Here is a 27,459-nt window from a genome sequence, read left to right on the forward strand (position 1 = left end):
TATAATTGTACTTAGCAAGAGATGGAGCAAGAAATGAGTCTTCTCCATCTTATCTAAAACCAGAAGTCTCACTTCAGTAACAGCGTTAATTGTTATAATCATTAACAAAACACATTCTTCCCTGTGGCTGTGTTCCTGGGAACCTGAATGAACCTGAATGAATAATAACAAAAATGTTATTATTGGCTCCATGGGGAGGTAAACAGTCTTCTACTGAGAAAAGTTTTCTCAGTTCCAAGCAGTCATTTCCAAAATCCCTTCCTACCAATTCCACTTGGCCAGTAGAAACCTGTAACTGCATCCAAGACTTGAAGCCATGTTTGTTTCAAAGGGTGTTTAAGGGGAAAGAACAAAATACAAACATTATATTGATGTATGCTATTCAAGGCGGTCCTCCTTTGGAAAACAAAGATGGGGGAAACATGCCAGAGTTTAAATTTTCTGGCTCTTTCTCAGACTGACATGATTATCAGGTTTCTGCATGAGCAATATTATAACTCAATATAATAACATAGTGAAACCAACCATAATCTGTAAGTGGGGTCCAAAAATGTCAAGGTCACACACTATTATAAAGTTAGTGAAATGTTGAGGGTGAGCCTGCTAGGGGAAACTACCAATCTCCTTATTTCCAAAATGAGCCACATCACCACAAGGTTTCACCAGAGCTGATCATCTCATGCTGATCTCATGTCAAGATTTACACTTTAAAGGCTTTATCCTGTGTGGAAGATTTCATTATTCTCCCTCTATAAATGAAGAAATTAGGATTCAGAGAAGTTAAGAAATTTGCACAGTGTCACACAGCCTGAATATGGCAGTGTAAAGAAGGAAAATGAGAGAATTCAGGCTCCAAATACTCGGCTGTAATCCGTACTCTATCTTTTCCCTCCAAGATCCATAGACTATGCCCGTAGGCTAACTCAGGCTCCAGCTCTTGGTTATGTTAAGGTTGGTATTATACTCTCTTGCTGAGTCGGCTTGTGCTGGGTGAGACTCATCCCACAAGTGGAAGTGATTCCAGCTTGGAGGGCAAGACAAAGAATGGGGCTGGGCACCCTCTCTCACTAGCAGCAGGAAAGCACCCTGAACACTCTTTATTGCGTGCAGTGCCTGCTTTGAAGTGGATTAACTGAAATGTCTTGCGTTTTACTTTGTGTTTTTTTAATTTAATTAATGTTTATTAAACACCTAGTGTGTGAAAGCACTCATGGAGTGGCGGGACCCTCATATAGATCCAAACTGAACTGAGTAACTCTTGGCCACAAGACAGGATACACTCGTCAGGTCCTGGGCTTCTGTAAACTATTTCACCTTTGTTTGGCGTACTTGCTTCTCACTCTCGGCTCCCTTCCACACTGTGAGGACAGACACAACAAACACCTGGCAATGTCGGCATAAAGGCAGGCAAGCTGCTAGCACAGGGAGGGGCACAGTTGTCCTGGCAGACTGTCTGATCATGGTGTGAGGGAGGTCTGGTGGCAAGAAACAGGCTGACTGGTAGCAACAGAGCAACGTAGAAAGGAGCTGAGGTTGGCTCATCAAGTTACTCAATTAGCGTTTGGAAATAATGAACAAGACAAGAATCCAGAGACGTGATTCAGGCCATTCTCTCAACATTTCCCAAGCCTGTCTTACTTGGGAGGTATAGAGAGACTGTGCTCAGCATTGGAAATACAGTGGTGACTAAGATTCTTTCACCAACAAAGCCAGTAGAAATTCTCCTTCCCTTGTTCTCCAATAGAACTCTTTCAAGCTGTCATAAGAATGTTTCAGAGATGACTACATATAACAAGTATTTGTGCACTTTTCTCACTCTTCAGAGCTATAGTTTTGTCCAAGGCAGAGACTACCTCCATTTATCGTTACCTCCCCCCAACACAGAACCAAGAATAACATTTTGTTCATAGTAAAAATACAGTAAATTGTGAATTAAACTACAGACACCAACTTAGTATAAACCTCTGTCATCATCTGTCTTCTGAGCCACTCGCTGCACACCACCTCCTAACTGGCTGCTGGACTTTGATTCTTGACCCCCTTCGCTCCATTATCCTCATGGAGCCAGAATTCTGTATCAAAAGCAAAGCTAGGGCTTCCCTGGTGGCGCAGTGGTTGAGAGTCCGCCTGCCGATGCAGGGGACGTAGGTTCGTGCCCTGGTCCGGGAAGATCCCACATGCCGCGGAGCGGCTGGGCCCGTGAGCCATGGCCACTGAGCCTGCGCGTCAGGAGCCTGTGCTCCGCAACGGGAGAGGCCACAACAGTGAGAGACCCGCGTACCGCAAAAAAAAAAAAAAAAAAAATGCAAAGCTAATCATGCCTTTTTTGCCTTGCATCCTTCAGTGGCTCCCCACTGGACTTCCAATAAAATCAAAACTCCTTCACGTGATCTACAAAAGCCCAGTATTTTCCAAGCCACACTGTTATCTCCAGCCACGTTCCATGACTCTTTCCTCATGACTCAGCCATTCACGTATGTGTGTGCGCATAAGGGGTGTGTGTGTGTATGTGTGTGTCTTTTCTTCTTAGTTCTTCTAATTCTCCCTCCAGTTCACCACCTGTGTACATCCTGTTCCTTGTACATGAAATGCTTCCGCTCTCTTTCCCTCCCACTCATCCTTCAGGGCTCACCTCAAATGGCATTTCTTTTGACCTCCCCTGATAGAAAGTGTGTCCCTTGTTGTTCTCTCCGTTGAACCCAATCCTTTTCTTCATGGCACTTAGTGCTTTTGTAGTTATATATTTACTCGCGTGTTTATTTATTTGATGTCTTTCTAGCTCATTAAATGATAAATGGCATTTGCAAAGAATATTTCTTGAGTGAATGAATGATTTCCCCATTATCCATTATTGAAAGACTAATCTTATTTTCATTTTGTCCCATTTACTAACACCCAGATATAATTCTCTCCACCTTCTGCAAAGCGCATACACTATACAGAATTGTAATGAAGAGAAATGGTGGTTTGTGCCCATGCTGTTTTGTACATCCAGAAGGCATCTTCCCTGCTGTAATCCTCCTCCCAGTAGATTCTAAGTCAGAGGTGGGCAAATTTTTTTCTGTAAAGGGCCAAATACTAAATATTTTCAATTGTGCTAACCATGCAGTCTCTGTCGCAATGGCTCAGCTCTGCCGTTGTAGGGGGTGAGAAGCCGTAGGCAAAAGGTAAATGAATGAGCATAACTGTGTTCCAATACAATTTATTTCCAAAACAGGAGGAAGCAGCTTTGGGGCAGCAGGTTAGTTTGCCAACCCCTGCCCTAGGTAATCAGAGTCACAGCTTTAGATGACACTTCTGTATTGCCTAGATTCGTGCAAAAACCTAGCTGTACTGATCCTTTTTCACCTGCACCCTTGCCTTCTATTCTCGTCCCAGCAACCAAGGTGATCTTGTTCAGTGGCCTCCCATCTTACTCCACGTAAAAGCCAGAGTTTCACTGTGATCTGCACGGCTGCATCTGTCCCTCATCTTGACCTCTCTGAGCTCACCTCCTATCCATCCTCCCTGTTCTCGGTCCACTCCAGCCCACACTGGCCTTGGGCTGTTCTTGCACATATCGGGCAGATTCCTGACTCAGTGCCTTTGAACTTAATGTTTCCTCTGCCTAGAATACTCTTCTTGTGAAGACATCACAGCTGTTTCTTCACTTCTTTCTGGCCATCTTCCAAAAGTTATCTTTATGGTAAGGTCTTTCTTATTCACTCTCTCTAGAATTTCCCACCTCTACCCCAGACACATATAACTCCCCTTTTTCTGCTTGTTTTCCTGATTGACCATATATAACACGTTATATTTAGTGCTTATTTGTCTTAGTACTTATTGTTTGTCTTCACTAGAATTAAGCCCCACGAGAGCAGAGACCACCTCTGTCTTCATCACAGCTGTATCCGTAACGCCTATAATAGTGCTTAGTACATAGTATACACTCAATAAATATATACTGAATAAAAGAATAAGTGAATAAGCAAGTCCTTTTCCTTATAGGAACTTCTGTGCCTAAGCCAAGACATCATCACAAGTAATTTTTTCTTTTCCTTTTAATATTCAAGAAAACAAGTCAAGTTTCCCGTTGAAAAAAATTTGTACACATTGGGCTCATCTTTGTACTCAACTTAAGAATGCTTAATAGTTGCATGTTAGCAACTTCTTTTCATCTGAACTGACTCTGTCCACTGACAGGTTAAAACTAGAGGGAGGGGAAAAAGTTTCAAAAGTCAAATAGAAGTTATACCTTGTTTTTTAATTAAATGCATGTGCAGAAATTGGTTATTGAGAAGTTTTACTTAAATTCTCCGGATATTTGTTAACTTGCTGACCAGACCCTTAGCCCATGGGTCAAAATAATGCCAGAAAAACTCTTCTTAGAAAGCTCTGAGAACAAGTTGTTTTCCTAGCTTTAAACAGAAAGCACTATGTGAACCTATGTTTCCTTTGTACTTCAGAACAAAGAAAAACATCAAGTTTTTCATGATAGGTAAGTGTGCATGGGTTACTTATGAGCATATGAAATTGACTCAAGGTAAGACATTTGACATTTACACCAACAAAAGAGAAAAAGAAAGATTAGAGTTTGGATTTATTTATATGTGATTAAAAGGAAATCAGAGTAAAGAAAACTAGCTGGCAGTTTTTAAGTTGGCTGCTTTGTTTGAAATGGAAGGGAAAACAATTGCTAATTAATCTTCAGGCTGAAAACATTGTTAATGCCTCCATTCCTTATCAATGCATACCCTCATCGTCTTCCTGTGTTCTGGAAGCATCTTCTTCATTTCAGCTTTCCCATGTGTTCATTTTCCTGAGCTCTTGTAGTTTCACCTCTGAGTGACATGCAGTGCCTTGAACGTAGTAGGTAGACAAGTGCCTGTTACCCTGGATTAAAGTATCTCGAATTCTTATTTAATTATTTCTTAAATATATGCCTTTTTTCAATAAGACTGTAAACCTCTCAAAATAAAAGTTATCCGAACCTTCTTTCTCTAATCCCTAATACCCAGAACAAACTAGTTACTAAAATACCTGTTGATGGCTTCCCTGGTGGCGCAGTGGTTGAGAGTCCGCCTGCCGATGCAGGGGACACGGGTTCGTGCCCCGGTCTGGGAGGATCCCACATGCCGCGGAGCGGCTGGGCCCGTGAGCCATGGTCGCTGAGCCTGCGCGTCCAGAGCCTGTGCTCCGCAACGGGAGAAGCCACAACAGTGAGAGGCCTGCGTACCGAAAAAAAAAAAACCAAAAAAAAAAAACCTGTTGAATTTGATTATTTAAAAATAGAAACGTTGATATACAGCAGATATTTAGATTAAAGGATTATAATTTTACAGCATTTAAAATGAAGCATTTCAGTAAAGCCTAGTGTTGTAAGAGGAGCCAGACAATGTTAATTTATCCAAAATCATACAAGGTATTTGTGTTGTTGCTGTTGTTATTATTGTTGTTTGTAAAATCTTTAATTCCCTAGTGTTTTCACAGGAGTAAGTGGGAAATATGAGTTCAGTTAAGAAAATAACACTCTAACTTTAGTTATTGACTTGCTTATTTTATTTTTTTATTTACTTATTTATCTATGTATTTTTGGCTGCGTTGGGTCTTCGCTGCTGTGTGGGGGTTTTCTCTAGTTATGGTGAGCGGGGGCTACTCTTCGTTGCGGTGAGAGGGCTTCTCATCATGATGGCTTCTCTTGTGGCCGGAGCACAGGCTCTAGGCTCCCGGGCTTCAGCAGTTGTGGTGCATAGGCTTCAGAGCACAGGCTCAGTAGCTGTGACACGTGGGCTCACTAGTTGTGGCTTGCAGGCTCTAGAGCACAGGCTCAGAGTAGTTGTGGCACACAGGCTTAGTTGCTCCGCAGCATGTGGCATCTTCCCGGACCAGGGCGTGAACCTGTGTCCCCTACGTTGGATTCTTATTGGATTCCCATGCTTATTTTATTTTTAAGGCATCAGTGGGTTATCTCCACTGAGTTTATCTCAGGCCGGTAGCAGATTTTGTTCTAAAAAAAGAAAGGAAGGAGGGAGGACAAAAACCTCTGGTAGGAAGGAGAAAAAAAGAAGCAAGATTTAGAAGATTCAACACGAAGGCTCGCTTCTTAGAGTCTAAAGGTAGGATACCAAATAATGGTAATGATAATAACCATAATAATAAACAGAGTGATTTGTGAAATACTGAGATTTTATTCTGGTCTAAGAACCAAGCTCTCTGCTCCTTGGAGGGTAAGTATCCTCCAGACATTCCTTCCCTCCCTGTACTTGCTGTACATCTGCAACACACACACCATCTCTCTCTCCCTCTCTCTCTCTCACACATCTGACTTCTCTCACGGGAATACTAAATTGGTTTAAATCATGTGGGAGCATTATAAATACTGTTTGATTATGAGGATAAATTGGTTCAAATCACATAGGTACTTTCCTAAGTGCTGACTGATGAGGAAGTTTAGATATGCTATAATTTATAAACAAAATGAAGAAGGTTACCTAGCAAGATATGAGAGGCAGGAACAATTTTTGTACTTAAGAAATATAAAGGGAAGAGAACGCTTCCCAAATCATTCTCTGAGGCCAGTATTACCCTGATTCCAAAACCAAAAACATCACAAGGAAAGAAAACTACGGACCAATATTTCTTAGGAGTATAAATGCAAAAAAGTCTTAACAAAACATGAGCAAATCAAATCCAGCAACATATAAAGAGGATTACACGCCACGACTAAGTGGAATTTATCCCATAAATGCAAGGTTAGTTTAATGTCTGAAAATCAGTTACTGTAAAACGCTGTATCAATAGAATAAAGGTCAGAAAAGACATGATCATCTCAATAGACATAGAAAAGGCATTTGACACACCTCAGCACCCTTTTATGATAAAAGACACTCAACCAACTAGTACTAGATGGGAATTTTGTCAACCTGATAGAAAGCATCTGTGAAAAACCCAAACCTAACATAATATTTTTGATGAACACTTTTCCTTTAAGATTAGGAACATCACAAGGATATCTGCCCTCACCACTTCTATTTAACATTGTATTGGATGTTCTAGCTAGGGCAATTAGGCAAGCAAATGAAATAAAAGGCATTCATATTGAAAGGAGGAATTATCTCTATTTGGAGATGACATGATCTCATTACAGAAAATCCTAAGGAGTCTACCAAAAAATGGTTGGAACTAATAAAGGAGTCCAGCAATATTGCAGGATCGGTATACAAAAGTCAATTGTACTTCTATACACTAACAAAAAACAATCCAAAAATGAATTTAAGAAAACAATTCCATTCATAATAGCATTATAAAGAATAAAATTCTGAGCAATAAATATACCAAAAGCAATGCAAAATTGCTCTGAAAACTGCACAACACTATTGAAAAAACTTTAAAAGACCTGAGTAAATGGAAAGACATTCCATGTTCATAGATTAGAAGATTTAACATAAAGCTACAGCAATGAAGATACAGTGGAACTGGCGCAAGTATAGACATACAGGTCAATGGAATAGAATTGAGACTCCAGAAATACATTCTTGCATTTATGGTCAATTGATTTTTTGACAAAGATGCCTAGATAATCCAATGGGGAAAAATAATATTTTCAACCAATGATACTGGGACAATTATATATCCACATGAAAAAGAATAAAGTTGGACTTCTTCACACTGTAAGTAAAATTCAACTCAAAATGGATCATAGACATAAATGAAAGACCTAAAACTATAAATCTCTTAGAAGAAAATGTAGGAGTAACTCTTCATGACCTTGGTTAAGCAAAACCTTCTTAGATATGACACCAAAAGCAAAAGCAACAAAAGATGGATAAATTGGACTTACTCAAAAGTAAAAACTTTTGCACATCAAAAGATTCCATCTAGGGCTTCCCTGGTGGTGCAGTGATTGAGAAGTCCGCCTGATGATGCAGGGGACACGGGTTCATGCCCCGGTCCGGGAAGATCCCACGAGCCGCGGAGCGGCTGGGCCCGTGAGCCATGGCCGCTGAGCCTGCGCGTCCGGAGCCTGTGCTCTGCAACGGGAGAGGCCACAACGGTGAGAGGCACGCGTACCGCAAAAAAAAAAAAAGAATAATGTGGACCTGTTTTGTTTTTTGTTTGTTTTAGTTTTTTTATTTTGTAATTGCTGAAATAGCCCTAGGTTTTCATACATCTCTAAGGGTTAGAACTTTCAGATGGTCGCATGGCCAAAAATCATCCTTCCCAAGGTCCAGTTAGCTGTTTCAGAGTCATAGCTATCTGGGAGGGTTTTCATTTGACTCTTTCTTATGATTGTTTCTTGATTAATCTTTGCCTAATGGGAATGGGCAGGACAAAGTCCATGAGAATTCTCAAGACAGAAAGGAGTAAGATTTATCCCAAGAGGGCAATAAGAGTTTCCTACAACTTTCATCCCTTGAAGCTGTGTTTGGTGGCCTGGTGTGTTATCATGATTAACTGTCACTTCTATTGATGACTTCAAGAATGAAACACAGCAGTGTGCTGTACTATACTGTGAGCACGTAGCTAAGACTCCAAATGAATGTTCACCCATAAATAAAAAGTGTCGCCTACTATTTATTGAGTTTTTAATATGTGCCAAGGACTGTGGTAAACACTCTATGTGGATTATCTCGTTCATTAATGTCAGTGACACACTAACAGGTAGGGGCTTCCATTTCCTGCTCTGCGCATAAGGAAATTGACACGGAGAGGTTGCTATTGAGGGTGTGGGGTAGGAAGTGATGTAGCTGGGGTTTGAACCTGGGGAATTAACACAAGAGCCAGTACTCAGGGCCCCTCTTCCACCCTGCTATCTGCCCAGCCACTGTCCTTGATCCCCTGCCTTTGAGAATTAACATCTAACTTTTTCTGAGATAACTCCCGTGGATTAATTTATGCTGTGTTAAAGCTGTTAAGCTGTGGACCGCTGAAAGGGGACAGATGACAGAGAAATATGGTGAGAAGAGGGCCTTTTCATCTGAAAAGGGACTCTGTACTCATCAGGGATATATTCAAATGACAGCAGTTCTCTCACTTAGAGAGGACCCTCTAGGAAATGGTGTCCTTGCACCAGCCCTCCCCCCCACCGCTGGGGGCTGCTGGAACTCAGTCGGCTGCCCCAAAGCCCTACTGTGCTCTGCTCCTAGAAGGGAGTCTGGTTTGCTCTGTGAGCTGCAGAATAAAACAGTGGCTGAAAAGCTCTTCTTCAGCTTCTTTCCTGCCAGATGAGAACGATTCTATTAGCTTAGCCTGAATAAGAGCACACATGGAAAGAATGCTGCAATTAGTTGGATCCAGTTAACTAAAGTCCTTTATTAATCAACATTTTTTCACAAGGAACTTCTTAACGACAGAACAGGCAATTTCAAAATAATCATCAGAGAAGAAAGCTTTTAAACTTTTCTCTAGGCCTGGTATACATTCAATCCAAACTCCCACATTTCTGCAACTATATACCACTGTTCAATACTAGCTATCATTTGTGGGAACACTGATTGTGAGCCAGGTATTTATAAAGGGGTTCATGTGTCTGTGTCTCCTTTAACACAGCAATCCTTTGAAGCAGGAATTGCTGTTTTTTCCATTTTACAGATTGGCAAATCTAGCCATGGAGTCTTTCATTTGCCCAGGGTCACACATCTAATAGATGGAAGCTTAAACCCGCAGAACTCAGCTCTTTAACCAATATGCTAAATTGCCTCCTGATTATTGATAAAATGACGTATGATAAAATGATGACTCTGAAGTATATTATTTAATAAATAATAAAAGCTAACATTTATTGAGTGCTTCCTGGGTCCCAGGCCTGCTCTAAGCATACTACAACTATTGTATCATGTCATCTTCACATAGCCCATTAAAATGGGTACCTTTTTAATCCCTATTTTCCAGACTAGGAAAGTGAAATACACAGAAGTTAAACTAATTCTCCCCATACCACACATCACAAAATGATGTGCCAGAACTAGACGCAAAATGTGTTACTCCAGAGCACATCATTTTAATTGCTACAAATAATCCCTTGTTTCCAGAACTGGATGCAGAAGAGGAATACAAGTCTAATGCATTTTAGAAAGATCTCCGATAAAGCTAATCAACCAATGAAAGCGGAATCAGAAAGGAAGTTCTGGTTGATTAATTTAACGACTTCAAATAATCAGATGATCCAATTCTTGAGCTTCCTGGTTAATTGAGTTTCCACTGATTTCAGGCCATTCTGTTCAGAGAGAATTTTCGTTCATGGGTTGTTAAATTTATCTTCACTGGTTAAGACAGGCAGCAAAACATTCAAGGATGCTCCCGGAAAACTTGCTCTTGAAAGCATTACGCTTTTATCAAGCATTTGTGCTACAACTTTGAAGATTTTCTTTTGAATGGTATTTATAAGAAAACAAAACTGTGCATAATTTAAATTTGCTCCGTAAGATTCCTTCCATTTCAAACACGTTTCTTAATGATTGAATCAGACATTTTAAAAGCATTTTAAAAGCATTCTCCAGCTCTTGGTGTTACAGAAATCCTAAGTCATCATCACTTCTACTCTTCATAGGATAAGAGATCCCCAAAGCTTGTAATTAATGAACCATTAAATTCAGGCATATGGATATGATATGGTTTTCAAATGGGACAAATGGGAGTTATTAAACTTCAAAGCGATGACATTTTACCGTATCTTCCTAATGGGCGGCGCTCAGGAAATGGCCTTCAAATGAATGAACTGATTATTCTAACCAATCTTTGAATGCCCTTAGCTCAATAAATACTTAGATTATCTTAATTTTCCTTCCTCCCAGTTCTTATACTTATTATTTTCTTCTTTTACATGATCTCTTATTGTAGGTCTTGATTTCTTTTAAGCATATGCTTGTGTTTAGTTTATGAGCTACCAATCCACTTCTCTTGACAGTTGTAAGATTTTCAGCCCCGCCCCGGTTCTCCCATTCATTGCTCTTCTCTGCTTGAAGCAATGACTTTTTCATCCACGTGGCTCCTCCCCGCTTCTCCTATTTTAACAGCCATGTTATATTCCTTTCAGAACAGCTTGCCACTTCCCATATGCCCATCTGGCTTTCTCTTTTTAGTGAGAATACAACTAAAATACCACTTCCACCAGAACGCCATCCCTTTCACTAGTGACATGATTTGGAAATTCAAATCCTCCAGGAATTAACTCTCATCCAATGCTCCTGTTCTAGCTCCCACACTTCTAACTCCTGCACTCAAAGAAGTCAATTTATAAAGTCAACAATAAAGGAAGTTTAATTTCTCTCATTTTCCAAAAATATTTATTATAAAATATCAATGTCCTCCAACCAAAGACCACCAGGACTCCTACAATAATTGAACAAATCTGGGTTTATTGACTCACTGCAATGAGGAAGAACACACACCTCTGAGGATTATGAAGCATTTTTGGAAGAAGATATTAGAATGGACTTAGTATATGATTTTTGCAAGTATTAGGTGATTTGGAAGAGGGTTGAAGGCAGCAAGGTTGGTTCCTGTCAGGAAGAGAGGGTAAATCCATGATCAGTTATCTTAACAATTCTTAGAAGGCAAGGAAACCAGACCAAGATTAAACTGTGATTGGTAAAGAAGCAGCAATCAATCCTACTATTTTTTTTTAATTATTTATTTTTGGCTGCGTTGGGTCTTCGTTGCTGCACACAGGCTTTTTCCTAGTCGTGGCTCTTCGTTGCGGTGCACGGGCTTCTCATTGCGGTGGCTTCTCTTGTTGCGGAGCACAGGCTCTAGGCACGCGGGCTTCAGTAGTTGTGACACACTGTCTCAGTAGTTGTGGCTCGTGGGCTCTAGAGCACAGGCTCAATAGTTGTGGCTCACGGGCTTAGTTGCCCCGCGGCATGTGGGATCTTCCCAGACCAGGGCTCGAACCCGTGTTCCCTGCATTGGCAGGCGGATTCTTAACCACTGCGCCACCAGGGAAGCCCAATCCTACTATTCTTGATAAAAGGATGTTTGGCCTATTTTATGTTTCGGACAACGTTTGCATTTTGTTTGTGCTCAGTCGTGATTATGGAGTGGTATCATTTTGTCTCAATCTATCCCGGTCACAAAGTGATCTTGTCTGATGCTTTTCTGCCAGACCATCTGTGTCATCAACAGGACAATACTAAGCCGAACTGTGAGGGCCAGACCAGCTCCTGGCAACACCAAGACCTACTTGACAGCACCCAGCTATCAGGGCTGCTTTTTCCTTTCTCAAACATAACGTATATTCCTTTCATAAAACTAGAAGACACAGAAAGCATTGAGAAGAAAATGAAAAGCTTCCTGGGAGTCTTTTTCTCTCCCTGAATGGGAATACCAAAGAGGGAGAGAACAAGAAAGCAAGCCACCGTGTGTGCGCTGGCTCTGCAGTGGAGTTTCAGCTCTTGGCAACACTGAGCTCCTGCGGCAAGGAAATCTGAAAAGAGAGCCCCCGAGTTCCCTCCAAAAGCCAAGTCAGCTGTGGTGGTGAAGAGAGCAGGAACCAGGCTGCATTCAGAAGCTGGCATCCCAAGTCAAATGACTTGGAATGTTCTCCATGGTAAATACCCTGGAGTTGCCAGCACTGAGCTTTTCCACTCAGTGGAGTACTTCCTGTGTGCCAAGCCCATGTATTAACTTATCTAAAACTCAGAACAATCCCATGAGGCGGCTTCTCTTGTCACCTCATTTTACAGATGAGAAAACTTGAGACATGGAGAGGTTAAAAAACAACCTGCCCAAGGTCACAGAACTTGGAAGTAGGAGACCCAGGATTTAAAGTCAAGCAGTTTAAACTCTGATTTAACCCAGGATTTAAACTCTGGCTCTGGGGAATGTGCTGCTAATCACAATATCAAATAGTGGGACTTACCTAGTTTTCCCCACTTTGAGTATTAAAATCTTGGCTAATAGTCTGTGAGCTTTAGAACGCTCCCATCTCCTCTCTCTCTCTCTCTCTCTCTCTCCATATATATATACACACACACACACACACACACACACCTCTCTCTCAATATATATACATGTGCATGCATGTGTATACACATATGCATATGAATAAACACACATACTGGATTTTTAAAATTTTAACTTTATATAGAACTACAAAATAAATTGTCAAAAATGATGGAATGCAAACTCTGGAATGAGACTGCATACCCTTTTCTATACATTGAGATATGTGTCAAGTATATAACAGCTCTGAAAATCATACAATGAGAATCTGTTACTAGATTCCATTTTTTCTTATTAGAGACATGATAAAATCCTCTAACCTCCTGCTAAGAGCTAAGGGATGAGTATCTGTTCAGATTCGTTCTGAATTCCTTATTTTCCTTCCTCGCTGCCTCATTCCGTACGGGGATGGGAGCACTTCAGGAGAAATGCTTAAGGGTAATATGAAGCTAGACCCTCCCTCACTGCACGCCACAGGTTTACACGTAAAACCGTCAAATATGCCCCATCAGAGAGCAACTTGGAGCATTCCTGCTGAATAACTTCCTACCTGTGTCTTTGTGGGCTACGTAGGTACCAAGGTGCAACAGCCTTGGCCGTCCTTTATGAATGGAGCTTGATAATCACCTACTTATTCTAGATGAGAGTTAATTAAAAGTAGTCAGTCTACAAAGACACACTGATAACCACCGCTAAGTTAGACATCATGGGGATTAGAAAATGTCTAAAAAATTCATCATCTGTCAGGTCACAGGAGTACCTTATGGACCCATTTCTACCCTGCAACTAGCAACTTAGAGCAAGTTTCTTAATTTCCTATTCCATTCCCTCTAGACATTTACAATGCTGAGCCAGCCGAACGAATGAATTATGTGCTAATATTGTAACTGAACATCATTGATATTTACCACCGCCTCTGCGACAGAAGCACTTGGCAAATTCCTTTCTCAGTAAATTGAGGGGCAAACTATATTTCACTAAATCTTATACTGAATACAGGGCTGTTAATAACAATTATGACAAGAACTTTAAAAATATCTTGAAAACTAGACAGATTTTGGCAGATCAAGGCCAATCTAGTTTCACAAACATTTACTGAGTACCAGTAAGTGCCAAATAATTAGAATACAAAAATAGAAAAGATAAGTACCTGCCCTAGATGGTAAGGACCTTATAAGGACTTACATGAAATACAGTCCCATGAATGGATAATTTCAGTTGGGTGTGGTAGTAAGCACTAAGAAATGTGTTGGCACACAGAGGGGAGGCTTCTAAGTGGGTGAGTTAGAGGTGAAGAGGGGAAGGGGAAAGCATTAGGGATGAGATCATGTTTAAGTGGTATCTTTAAAATAGACATAGAAATCAGCCAACTAAAGAGAAAGAACTATGCATAAGGATCCCATATAATGCCAGACCAGTGACTGACAACTCAGAATGCTGATTCAATATCCCGATTTTTTTGTTAGCTGCTTTACTGGTTCAGTTGACTGGAATTTTGTTTTTTCATCCATTAGGTTGGCATCAGGATCACATAGCCTAAGAACCCAATAAAAAATCAAAATGCTTTTCTAGTTGAGCTCAATGGTGATTTCCACAAACAGAGCTGCTGAACACATAGTTAATTAACCAAAGCAGAAATAACGGCTAAGGGAAAGCAGAAAGTTTTCTCTGGAGTGAGATGTGAGTGGAGTATTATTTTTACCTCTATTTTTCATGTCGCTGAAACAGGAGATGTCAAACTCTCATGACCTGCTGAGGGCTTAGCATGTTCAAGTGAAGAGGAAGACCCACCAGTACGTCTTCAGAAGAGAATTCTAATTCGGCAGATTAGAAAGAATTAGAAGCCCCACAGAAGGAGCTTATTAGAGCAATAACTGTATCAAAGGAAAACCCAGTAGGAAACTAACTGGGTCAGTTACAATTAGTTCTGATTGGATTTGATCCTTGTTAAAACTATTTTCTTTGGAATTCTTGATTTTGGAGAGGTTAGGTTTGGTATTAAAGTGGCAACTGTAAAATTTGTATTAGATTTACAGAAGAATATCATTGCTTTGAAAGAAGTCACTTCCGGACTAGCAGTGAACCAGAGAGATTTCCTACAGCACTGTCAGGTCAATCATAGTGTAGAAGTTTACATGGGAAGTGCAGGAGTTTAGAGAAATGTTGTAAAATGTGGGCTGGAATAAGTTCTCAAGAAGATCCATCTCACTTTAGAAGTCATCTTTACTTGTTGTAGAGTGATTGCTTGAGGTTCAGATCGAATTATAACTAATTCTGAATATTGTTCAGCTCACTCAGGACTGAAATGAGTTTTGTTTGGTAACAAATTTTTTTTTTAATTTTAATCATTTAAAATATTTCCTCTGGCTCACCTGCACTGCCATGGCTAGGGAAAGAATCGACACACTCTTCATTTTCTCATTTCTCAATTGCAAATGGCAGAACTTATTAAATTATTGTTAAATAGGGTATGTTAGTAAGCTGACAGCTAAGTTTTCCTTGTTATTGCACAATTCTTCCATTTGCTTTCATTTAGAAAGAGGTCCCCCCAGCAACATCCCTGAAGACTTTTGCAATATTCAATACACACACATATACATGCAGATCTTTTATTTCTATTCATTTTCCTCCTTGAATTTTTCTCCCAGTTCCAATTCTGTCCAAATCACTTTTATTCCTAAGAGTTCTCTCTCTCTTTTCTCTCATGAAACTTTATCAAGACAAATGTCAGTTATCCCATAATGTCCCAGGTGAGATACTTGTCATATTATTCTAATATAATTTGCAAATATGTACTAATATAGTGGGAGGAAATCATGATCAGTGTTTGGCAGTCATCTTTTGAAACATTAAATAAAGTGTATAATTTGGGCAATAGATTATCTCTGCAGAGAGAAAAAATTCAATTATAAACATCAAAAACAAAACTACTTTCCCTTAATTAATAAGGGTTTGTGCCCTTATTCATGTTATTCCATCAGTCTAGATCACCACTGGCATCATCCTCTGCCTGGTAACACCTTTTGGAGATTTTCTGACCCCTCAGAAAGAAGCAACTGTATTTTCACAGTACACAGCATACATCTCTACTTAACAAGAATGCAAGCCTTCCTTTCAAGTCTGTTAGCTGCTTACATATATGTCTATCACCACTCAGGAGCATGAATGCTGTTCATAAGACAAACTGAGGCCTTTGGTGAGGATTAAGGATTTTGGTGGGAATCGGACAGAAGCAAAGAACTGCCAGGACTAGGGTACCAGGGAGTAATATCATGGAATCAGTTCAGGTCTTTGTTCAGTGGGGCAAGTCACACTTGTGTATATTCCATGCTTCATCATCTGAGATGGTGGACCACCTGTCTTTTGAGTGGATACTAGTGCCTTGTTTTCAGGTGTATTGTTTGAATTGAAATAGGACTCTCGGAGTAAGGGTGGAAAAATAGTGAATACAATTCCTTTTAAAAAGCTATGTAGAGATTTAAGGATTCTTTCAAGTGAGCAGAGATGTTCAAAAAATGGTTCTAGCATCGGAATGAAAACTAAAGGGAATAGTAAGAAACCAAGAGGGAAAACACTGCAGAGGTTAGAAAACGGGATCTCCATTGTCGACAGGCCAACTAGACAGAGCAACAAGATAACCCCAAACCCTAATTTCTCTTTGTAGGGGGCCGGTTCTGTGAAATAATTATAGTTATTTGTCTGGAAAGATGGAAGGGTGGATGGATGGATGGTTAGATAGATAAATAGATAGATAAAGCTTAATACATACATACATACACAGCTAGAATAAATGCACCGAATTGTTAACAGCAGTTATCTGTGTTACGGGACTATGGAATAATTTTTTCACCATTATTTTTTCCATTTTCCCAAAATTTTTGATGGAAATATGTCCTATTTTTATAGTCAGAAAAGGGCGATTAAAATGTGTGTGTGTGCATGTGTGTGTGTGTGTGTATAATATCTCTTTTTCTTTTGACTAAACCAATAATTCTCAGTTGGAGGCAGTTTTGTCCCCAAAACAGCATTTGGCAATGTTTGGAGACATATTTGATTGTCACAACTGAGGAGTGTGCTACTGGCATGTGGTGAGTAGAGGCCAGGAATGCTTCTAAACATCTTACAACATACAGAACAGTTCCTAAAATTCACTTGTATTAGAAGCTATGATCTCAGGCTCAGAATTACCCAAGTAAAAATGACCTCTGGACTGACAGATATTGGAAAAGATTGTGCTTCTTGTTTACCTTTATGTTTTATATATTGACTAGCACAGATCCTCATGGTAGCAAATTCTAATAAATGTATATTGGGTTGAGTTGAATTAAAAGTGTATATCTCGGGCTTCCTTGGTGGCGCAGTGGTTGAGTGTCCGCCTGCCGATGCAGGGTACATGGGTTCGTGCCCCGGTCCGGGAAGATCCCACATGCCGCGGAGCGGCTGGGCCCATGAGCCATGGCTGCTGAGCCTGTGCGTCCGGAGCCTGTGCTCCGCAAGGGGAGAGACCACAACAGTGAGAGGACCGCGTACCAAAAAAAAAAAAAAAAAAAAGTGTATATCTCTTCTGGGCACAATTAATATAGGTATAAAGATCATAATAAACTTTTGAATTAGTAATTAAAAGGTACATTTTCTAGACCCAACTGGAATTGAGAGTTATAGTTGATTTAATTCATTGAGAGGTTAGTGGGCATCTATCACTTTGTCAGATGTTCTGCAGAGTATAGAAGTAACATAAAATGCATTCCCTGACCTTGAGGGATTTGCAGTCTAACCAAAGAGATAGACCATGTCCTGAGAAAACCATTTTGTTCCAGAGCAAAACAGCACATGTTAGTGTGCCAAAATGAGTAGCTAATTAGTGCAATAGGAATTTAAGCAACAGAAAAAAATCAGTATGTCTGGAATTGTCAAAAACGGCTTCAAGACAAAGAAGAGAACTGAGCTAACAGACTGATGGGTCGAATTTCAATATAAGCAGCAACAAGAGGAAGGTATTGAAAGGCAGAGAAAATAGCATGAACAAAACTTGGAAAGTAAGACTGATCATAGGCAGGTTGATGGGGAGTGAGAGGACTACTCTCGAGCAGGTAATAGATTTGAACTGCTGGGAGGTGACCAGACTATGGTGAAAATCAAATGAGTGAGTATTATTAGGAACACCCTGTAAAATATCGAAGCCTATGAATGGGATAAAACATGCCAGCCCCAAAGTTGTGTTTTCAGTCTTTACCATTTGAGTGATTATTTGACCTCATATGATTTAGCTTCATCTTCCCACACGTAAGACCTTTGTACTATATAAAGTAACAACCTGGCCTCCATAATGTACCTAATGCTCCAAAAAAGTGACCAAAAGCAGAGACAAGCCAAATTTAGCCATAGCCTCAGGTAACCTTTCCCCCCGTGTGACTACAAAGATACCAAGAGTCTTCATTTCAGAAGAGAAGTGCTCTCATTAAAGAATTATTTTAGGGCTTCCCTGGTGGCGCAGTGGTTGAGAGTCCGCCTGCTGATGCAGGGGACACGGGTTCATGCCCCGGTCCTGGAAGATCCCACATGCCGCGGAGCGGCTGGGCCCGTGAGCCATGGCCGCTGAGCCTGCGCGTCCGGAGCCTGTGCTCTGCAACGGGAGAGGCCACAACGGTGAGAGGCCCGCGTACCGCAAAAAAAAGAAAAAAAGAAAAAGCACACTCCGTCCACTTTAATGGAGCAGTCAAACATTTACTCATCACCCACTCTGTGTGAATAAAAGCTCTGTGAGGAAATGCCTGCTGTGATCTTTCCCCCTGAAGGTCTTGCCCTGTGTTTTATGTGACCTGGCAGAGTTTTTTGACTCATATCCAATGTTAACTAATCAAATCTATAGGAATTGGTTTCTAAGCTGTTTGGCTACCTAGCAGATTATTAACATTGTAAAATCAATTTAAAGCCATTTTTAAGTGTTTAAGATCATCTTATAATTTCCAAAATCAGCATGTAAGTCAGTTTGAAATGAAGGTTAGGGACTGTCAGTCAATACATCAGTTAATAAAGCACTGAACTGGTATTGAGGGGCATTTGAAAATGGGTGACTAATAGCCCCTGCCCTTGACAACTTAGTATCCATTTAGGGAGACAATATGTGTGCAGGGGGAAAAAAATCACAAAACAATGTCACATTACATTTACAATTTGTCAAATTAATGGAACAGACAATAAATGCTTCATTTTGCCCAGAATACCAATAAGTTTGGACTTTGCTGAAGTAGAAACATGAACCACACATATCCTGCTATGTAACTGAAATTTGAGATCCTGATAGGAGTATCATAGTACTTTGAAGATTAGAGTATGCAGTACTGTTGAGCATAGATAACCTATAAGGAATTCGCTTGAACCATAGGAGGGAATGAAAACAATTCTTCTTTTCCTTCTTTTTTTAAATTAGGTCATGGAACAAAAGGAGTATTTGAGCTTCTGTCTGGATGGCGGAGAACCAAAGAGAATTTGCCCTTCAAAGACAGGGTAGCAGATGCCTATTCGGATGTGATGGTGACCTATACCATGACGAGCTCCCTGTACTTTATTACCTTTGGCATGGGTGCCAGCCCGTTCACCAACATAGAGGCTGTGAAGGTCTTCTGTCAGAACATGTGTGTCTCCATCCTGTTGAACTACTTCTACATTTTCTCCTTCTTTGGCTCCTGTCTGGTCTTCGCTGGCCAACTAGAGCAAAACCGCTACCACAGCATCTTTTGCTGTAAGATCCCTTCTGCAGAATACCTGGACCGCAAGCCTGTGTGGTTCCAGACAGTGATGAGTGATGGGCATCAACAGACATCCCATCATGAGACGAACCCCTACCAGCACCACTTTATTCAGCACTTCCTCCGTGAACATTACAATGAATGGATTACCAATATCTACGTGAAGCCATTTGTTGTCATCCTCTATCTCATCTATGCCTCCTTCTCCTTCATGGGGTGCTTGCAGATCAGTGACGGAGCCAACATCATCAATCTACTAGCCAGTGATTCCCCAAGCATCTCTTATGCCATGGTTCAGCAGAAATATTTCAGCAACTACAGCCCCGTGATAGGATTCTATGTCTACGAGCCCCTCGAGTACTGGAACAGCAGTGTCCAGGAGGACCTCCGGAGACTCTGCAGTGGATTCACTGCAGTGTCCTGGGTGGAGCAGTATTACCAGTTCCTGAAAGTGAGCAACATCAGTGCCAATAACAAGAGTGACTTTATCAGTGTCCTACAAAGTTCATTTTTAAAAAAGCCAGAATTCCAGCATTTTCGAAACGATATCATCTTCTCCAAGGCAGGAGATGAAAACAACATCATTGCTTCTCGCTTGTATCTGGTGGCCAGGACTAGCAGAGACAAGCAGAAGGAAGTCATAGAAGTGCTGGAAAAGTTGAGGCCCCTGTCGCTGTCAAAGAGCATCCGTTTCATCGTGTTCAACCCCTCCTTTGTGTTCATGGACCATTACAGCTTATCTGTCACAGTGCCTGTTCTGATTGCAGGCTTTGGTGTTCTCCTGGTGTTAATCCTGACTTTTTTCCTAGTGATCCACCCTCTGGGAAACTTCTGGCTAATTCTTAGCGTCACCTCAATCGAGCTGGGCGTTCTGGGCTTAATGACATTATGGAACATCGACATGGATTGCATTTCTATCTTGTGCCTTATCTACACTTTAAATTTCGCCATTGACCACTGTGCACCACTGCTTTATACGTTTGTATTAGCAACTGAGCACACCCGAACACAATGTATAAAAAGCTCCCTGCAAGAGCATGGGACAGCCATTTTGCAAAATGTTACTTCTTTTCTTATTGGGTTGGTCCCCCTCCTATTTGTGCCTTCGAACCTGACCTTCACACTGTTCAAATGCTTGCTGCTCACGGGGGGTTGCACACTTCTGCACTGTTTTGTTATCTTACCTGTGTTCCTAACCTTTTTCCCCCCTTCCAAAAAGCACCACAAGAAAAAGAAACGCGCCAAACGGAAGGAGAGAGAGGAAATCGAATGCATAGAAATTCAAGAGAACCCTGATCACGTCACCACAGTCTGAAGGGTGTAGACTAATGGATTATTTTTCTTTTCCAGTATTGCACAACGATGCAGGGCAGGCAAAGCTCAGACCTCAGCTGCTTGGGCTGGCCAGGGGTAACAAGGCAAGTCAGATCAAGAGTGAATTATTCATGACACATCACGGTGTCTACTTCTTGGGGGGGAAGAAGGACTCAAAGAAGGGGAAAATGTTCTTTGCAACCTTGTTCTCCACTAAAGATAAGTTTCTGGATGTGACCTTAGAGCTCTTCCAAGGAATGGACGAATCAATGGAGTGTTAGAAGGCCAAAGGAGCCAACTGCTTTTAAAACTAAAATGCTTAGGAGAGATGGAGTAGAGAAGATGGGGGCCTCCAAATAGCGGAAAAGACATAGGAAATGTCAAAATTGCCATGACAGTTTTCATATTTGTTTTTTGAACAGGTTGGTCAAAGGAAACCTATGCACCTGGGAAGTACATATTTAATCCCATCTAAGCCAAAGCACTTCCCAATTCATTTCAAGTGTGCGTATATATGTGTATGTGCCATATATACATATACTTAGATTTGTCTTTCGTGTACATTGACATCTGTGTGGAGGGAGGTGCCCGCTTGCAGACCGGCTGGCCTTTCTCTAGAAAGTCAAACCAGCCTTAGCCAAATGTAGACGCATTAATGGCCATTCAAAATCGATTCAAGTGTTGCAGCAAGAGTACTGTTCATCTGTGCAATAAGCAAAATAAACAGAGATGTGAGCCCGTTAGATTCACATATCATGTTGTCAATCTTTGAGATTCTTGCTTTGGATGACTTAGCAAAAGACGCAAAAGGCATTTGAATTAATGACCACGTGGCAAGGTTTAAAATCTCATGTTAGTGCTAAATAGTTACTGTGGCTTTTCATTGGCTTTTAATGATTCTCTGTATTTGGGAGGACTGATTTAGCTGCTTTTAGGGAGCTCAGCCACTGCACATGAGCACTTTACATGCATTGTTCATACAAATGTGTGTAAAGTTGCACAAGAGTGTGTGTGTGTGTGAGAGAGAGAGAGAGAGAGTTGAGGTATTCCGTAGTTACAGTATTCTCATTTTAGATGTTGAAAATATACTGCCATGGAATATAGATAATTAACATAGGAGAAAGTGGGCATAACTAGGAAACTTGTTATAGAAGGAAATAGAGTAAACGGAGCATCACCACTCGTCATGTGTTACCAGCTGGTTCTTAGTGTAAAGAAAATACTCTAAACCTATCAAGTCTAGTGTGTTCCTTGCATTAATATTTGGAACATTAACCCAGGCCACAATCACTATAGTGGTGGTCACTATAACTACTGCAATATTGTTTTGTAGCTTCTTGCAATATCATTGTTCTTGTTACCTGAAAAGTGCTTGTCAGTTGGCAGGACTCCTAGGGTGATCGTCGTTCTCCACAGGTGACGGATCAACTGTAACTGCTGCTGAATTCTCTCTCAGAAACAGTACTAAGGGAAATGTTTTCATTGTATTAAAATTTACAGCTGCTCCCCAGCAGATAGACTCAGTCTGTTGGGTGCTTCCTTGGATCAATGGTGTGCTTCCTGTCACAGAAAATTACTAGAAAATGCCTTTTCCCATGCCAGGCAGTAAAATAACTTAGTTTTCAGGTAGGACTGAACAAATGTCCAATGATTATGAAATCTGCTAGTCAGCTCTTCTACCTGGAGGAGAGCTACTGTCTCCCACCAACTTTGGTTGCATATTTTAATTGAATTTAAAATATTAAAATCTCAAACAAACAAACCAAAAGACTTTTTGGACTCACGTTCAGAAAAGAGATACCAGCCATTCCAGTTTCGTTGCAGTGTTTAGAAATGAAGTTGGTAGATTAATGAAGTAATGAAACAACAAAACGGGAATGCTTTTACAAATAAAGAGTTTACTGGAATATTAAGGGAAAGGAGAACTGTCTCTACAATGAAAAACCTTTCACCAAATTTTATTTTATTAAATGGAGTTTGTTTTGTCCTACCTTGAGGTTATTGAGTTTCTATTAGAAGTGATCCATGTCCTTTCAGTTGTGTTCATATGGGCAAACTATCAATAGATCGAGTATGGAAAATAATGGCCATAATATAGCATTTTTGTTTGTACATTATTTGTAAAGTCATGTCACAGATAACCCTAGCCTTTTGCCTCCTGAGCTGCTCTACTAGGAGGAACTGGTATTTGGCACTAGCAGACCTGCAGCCCATGACCTTATACCTGAAGCGGAAATTTCTGAGGCATTGGGTTTTTTGGTGGCATCGGGGGGACTCTTCTTTCACAGTTTACTCATCATTTGTGAAGACGTGTTTTATATCCCTTTCAAAAATGGGAGGTCATCAGCCGAGATATTCCATTAACTATCAGTCCATTTCTTTCCAAAATGTACCATACTCCATTAATTTACCAATTTTTAAAAAGCTTGCCTACTTGAGTCATTTTTTTTTCTTGATTACCTTAGACAATTCCACATGCAAAGAAGATTGGCAGGTTGGTTTATAAAGAAAGAATCAAGTGTTCCAGTTGCCAAATGCATATGGGGATAGTGGCGTAACTACCCCAATACTGAGGCAGTTCTCATATCATGTCTCCATCTAGATGGTCTCTATTTGGATGGGGAAAACAGTTCTTTTTTAGCTTATATCTTCAAGGATCAAAGTGACTAAGAAAAATATGAATTTCTCATTGTTCAAGAGACTAGAGAGGTGGAATTCTGGAAGGGATATTATCTTTTCCAGGACACCATGGTACTCCTTAGTGAACTGTAGCAATAATTTATTGAAATGGGATTTCTTGTCCTGGAAGAGTTAATATACCACACAAAATGCCCTAACTCAGTCCTTGAAAGTAATTTAAGCCTAGGAAGAATGTAACTGAGCATCCTCTGACCTCCCAAACTCACTGTGAAACAGGTATTTCCAAGAATCCCATTTGCCGAATGCCAAGATACATCCTAAAGTATAAGATCATGATTTGCATGTGACACCAAACCTCTGCCTCTTTCAGTAGCTCATGTGCAACTCTTCTAGTTTTTCAAGTTTACTCCCGTTGTTTACTCCTTTTGTGAAATATTGATGGTACTCAAATTAGGAACTTATCTACTGCTAGAAGATGACCAGTCAACTCCAGGAAGAGAAGAAACCTGTGGGAACTATCTCAGATATGTAGAATATTTTCTTTTGCTGAAACATGTTTTTCCCTTCAAGTGAGAGTTTAAAAGTGTGCAAAAACCACACCCTTTCTGAATTTAAACTGGGATGTGGATTTGTTTCCTCCCATTGGAATTTAAATTTGAATTAGTACCATAATTAGTACCATAAGAGCTCCACTCTCCGTGATGGTTAATAAAGCTTCAAAGAGGTACTCACTAAATGATAGAAAGGAGATTTGGCTAACAGGTTCTTTCCCTCCTATAGTTAAAGGTAATCATATGCTGACTTAGACCATGCACAAGTTTTTTAAATGAAAGGTATACTTAAATGTCATCCCATGAATTCTTTCAGGGACCAGTGAACTTCTTTGAAGGTTGTGCATGAATACTCTATGAAAGAATTATTCTCCACTGTGGCTGTATCATGTGAGTGTTCCTTTCCCATCTTATTCCTATTTATTTCCACAGAATTGTTGGTTTTACCTTGTGAGATTAGAAGAAGAATTATGACAAATGAAGCTCCTATGATGCCATCATAGCCATTCTTGAATGTTGAATTCAAGAGGGTGAGAGCTTTCTCCATTTTGTAATTACCCATTGCATTTTCCCATAATAAGCTGATCCTCCTAGGCTTGTGGTTAGAGCTAGGGATTAACTATTGCCATTCAGAATTACATGTATTTTTTATAAATTGACTGTAAATATTATAATTACAGTCACATATTTTTCTGGCCAAATAGTTATGAATGCCTGGCACTATGCATGAATTGTTACTAATAGTACATAGATTTTTAAAGACACTATTTTCATGGTTATTGCAACTTTTATTAAAATTCTCATGTCACCTATTCATAAATGCCTTGTAGGTTTTAGTTCCAAGGGCCTAAAGTCCATAGAAATTTCCATACCAAGGGGAACAGTTTAAAAGTTGCCTTCCCTGGGTGTCAATGGCAGCAACCTCTTCTAGAATGTCCTCTGGAAAATCCTAGAGGGTAAATCTGGAATCCAAGTAAAGGACGTAACAGATTCTATGTTAGTCAGTAATTAAGCGTACTTTAGTGTCCCGTGTTTGCTAATCTCAAGTTGAAACAGAGAATACAATGCCTTGAGAATAGAATTTAGATGTTGTCTCCCGTGGATTGGAGAACTCAATAATTTGCTCCATCTCTTTCTTGTAGAGGGATCTCTGTTCAATCTATTTTGTTGGTGTTTGCAAATGGTATTGATAATCCTTTCAAATGTGAACCTAAAAACTGTCATTTATACCAAAATAGATTTAGGAACACTTTTATTCTCTTTAAAAACAAGAAAGCAAAACAAAGCAAAAACACTTCTTGGGCTTCCCTGGTGGCGCAGTGGTTGAGAGTCTGCCTGCCGATGCAGGGGACACGGGTTCGTGCCCCAGTCCGGGAAGATCCCACATGCCGCGGAGCGGCTAGGCCCGTGAGCCGTGGCCACTGAGCCTGCGCGTCCGGAGCCTGTACTCCGCAACGGTCGAGGCCTCAACAGTGAGAGGCCCATGTACCGCAAAAAAAAAAAAACTCTTCTTACTCTTTCTGTATTACAAAAAAGAAATTGTGACAAATTTTATGACACTGACTCAAAATCGATCTATAGCGGAATTGGTATGCCCTTGAAATTTCCCCATCTTCCATCTAAATATAACACTCAGCATCATCACTGTGGTGCAGGCATTTACACCAATCTTTCAAGCACACCATGTACAGTTTATAGTTTGAGACACCGTGCACAGAGAATTGCACGGTGCCTCAAAACTATAGATTCTTAACTGCTAGCCAAATCGAACACACGCTAATACACTCCATTTGAAGATTGATTACCTTCTCATTTGTCAGATTCATAACCTGACATTTGTGGGCCAAGTGCTCCTGAATTTCCAAGCATGAGTCAGGACCATAGATCATTTTGTGGATGAAAATGGGATACTAGGGAGTCTCCTTGAAAAGAAGCTTCAAGTAAGCACCCAGATAAGCATTATCCTGGATGGCTGTTGGCATTGCTCTGATTTTGTGCATCTTTGAGACATAATGAATATTTTGTTGATGTTTTCTCTGTACTTAATTAGGACCTCTGTTGCTGATAGAGAAGTTCCTTGCTTTTCTTATGATATGGAAAACAACTCACAGAGTGAAGTATATAGGGTGAAAAATCATACACTAGAATAGTACAGATGACTAGTCTACAAATAACATCATATTTCTTCTGCACCTGTAAAGGTGTTGTCAAAATTAAATGGGCTTATACCTTAAAATGAGAAGCTTTGTAAGGTAGATATTTTTAATATAACAAAGTATTTATTAAAAATTATTGCTAATTTTGCACTTTTATAAATCATAGAAAGTCAGTCCCTACTATTTTTCCCAGTTGAAGTTTTCCCTAAGAAAATTCTCACAGGTCATGCTATTTATGAAGTCTTAAAAATGAGGAGGAAACTTTAGAAACAGAGGAATAAGAACATATACTGGTTTTGTGTGATTCCTGTTCCATGTCACGTGTTTGTACTTATCTGAACTGGGGTCTTTAGCAGTCATTTAGTAACTGTATTCCAGTTTCCAACATGGCTAATGGCATGGCTAGATAGAAGAACAGCGTGTTTTCCCTACCTTCTATATCCATAGTTATTAGAGCAACTGCATTACACAAAAGGCTCTGTCAAACCAGTGGAGAAATAAGAACTTTAATGCTTTGGACAATTTCATTGAAGAATTTCCTAGGAGTAACTAGAGAGGCTGCCATGGGTAAGAGACAAGGGGAGTTTATTATAAATGTGTCATTTTCCAGTCCTGTATAAATTTATTAACTTGGATTTTGGTAGAGGCAACCTGCAGTATGTTGTGGGGAGCATTTAAGTTATTTCATGTAAGATGGTCCACAGAATTTCCCCCCGGAAACTGAAATACCTTCCATCATTCTATTTCGTTAATTCACTGGTCATTGGTAGACACAATAAGAGACCTGGAAGAAAACCAAACTGTCATATTCCTACATGCCCTGCTGTAGTATGCAGCACCTCTTTTGAGGTAGAATCAGGAAATTCTGATATCTTTTCTTCTCAAACATAAAAGTGCTAGGTACTGATAAATTAGACTTTAAACTCACCAATGCAAATATTCCAAGGTTCTAGCAGCGTTTAAGCAACAATTTTATTCTCCTTTCCTGTTAATTATGCATATTTTTCAGCAATAGATTTTCTTACTCTTAAATAGGAAATCTGTCACAGCATGAAAAGGGCAGAGATCTCTCCAAGCTACCTCAAAAGGGTATTTAAAGACAAAATGGCAGGCAGCCTTTGATTAAAT

At 40.2% G+C, this 27,459-nt stretch overlaps 1 protein-coding gene across 1 annotated transcript in view; it reads left to right on the forward strand.

Annotated features, from left to right (window-relative positions):
- PTCHD4 (patched domain containing 4) overlaps nt 1-21,373 on the forward strand; it is a 164,247-nt gene extending 142,874 nt beyond the window's left edge. The window contains exon 3 of the mRNA XM_033863680.2: nt 19,352-21,373. Within this exon, the coding sequence (XP_033719571.1) occupies nt 19,352-20,985 (1,634 nt within the window). The 3' untranslated portion in view covers nt 20,986-21,373. The remainder of the gene's footprint in view (nt 1-19,351) is intronic.
- The last annotated feature ends 6,086 nt before the right edge of the window (nt 21,374-27,459 follow it).

The sequence above is a fragment of the Tursiops truncatus genome, chromosome 10, assembly GCF_011762595.2.
Source record: "Tursiops truncatus isolate mTurTru1 chromosome 10, mTurTru1.mat.Y, whole genome shotgun sequence".
Classification (NCBI taxonomy): domain Eukaryota; kingdom Metazoa; phylum Chordata; class Mammalia; order Artiodactyla; family Delphinidae; genus Tursiops; species Tursiops truncatus.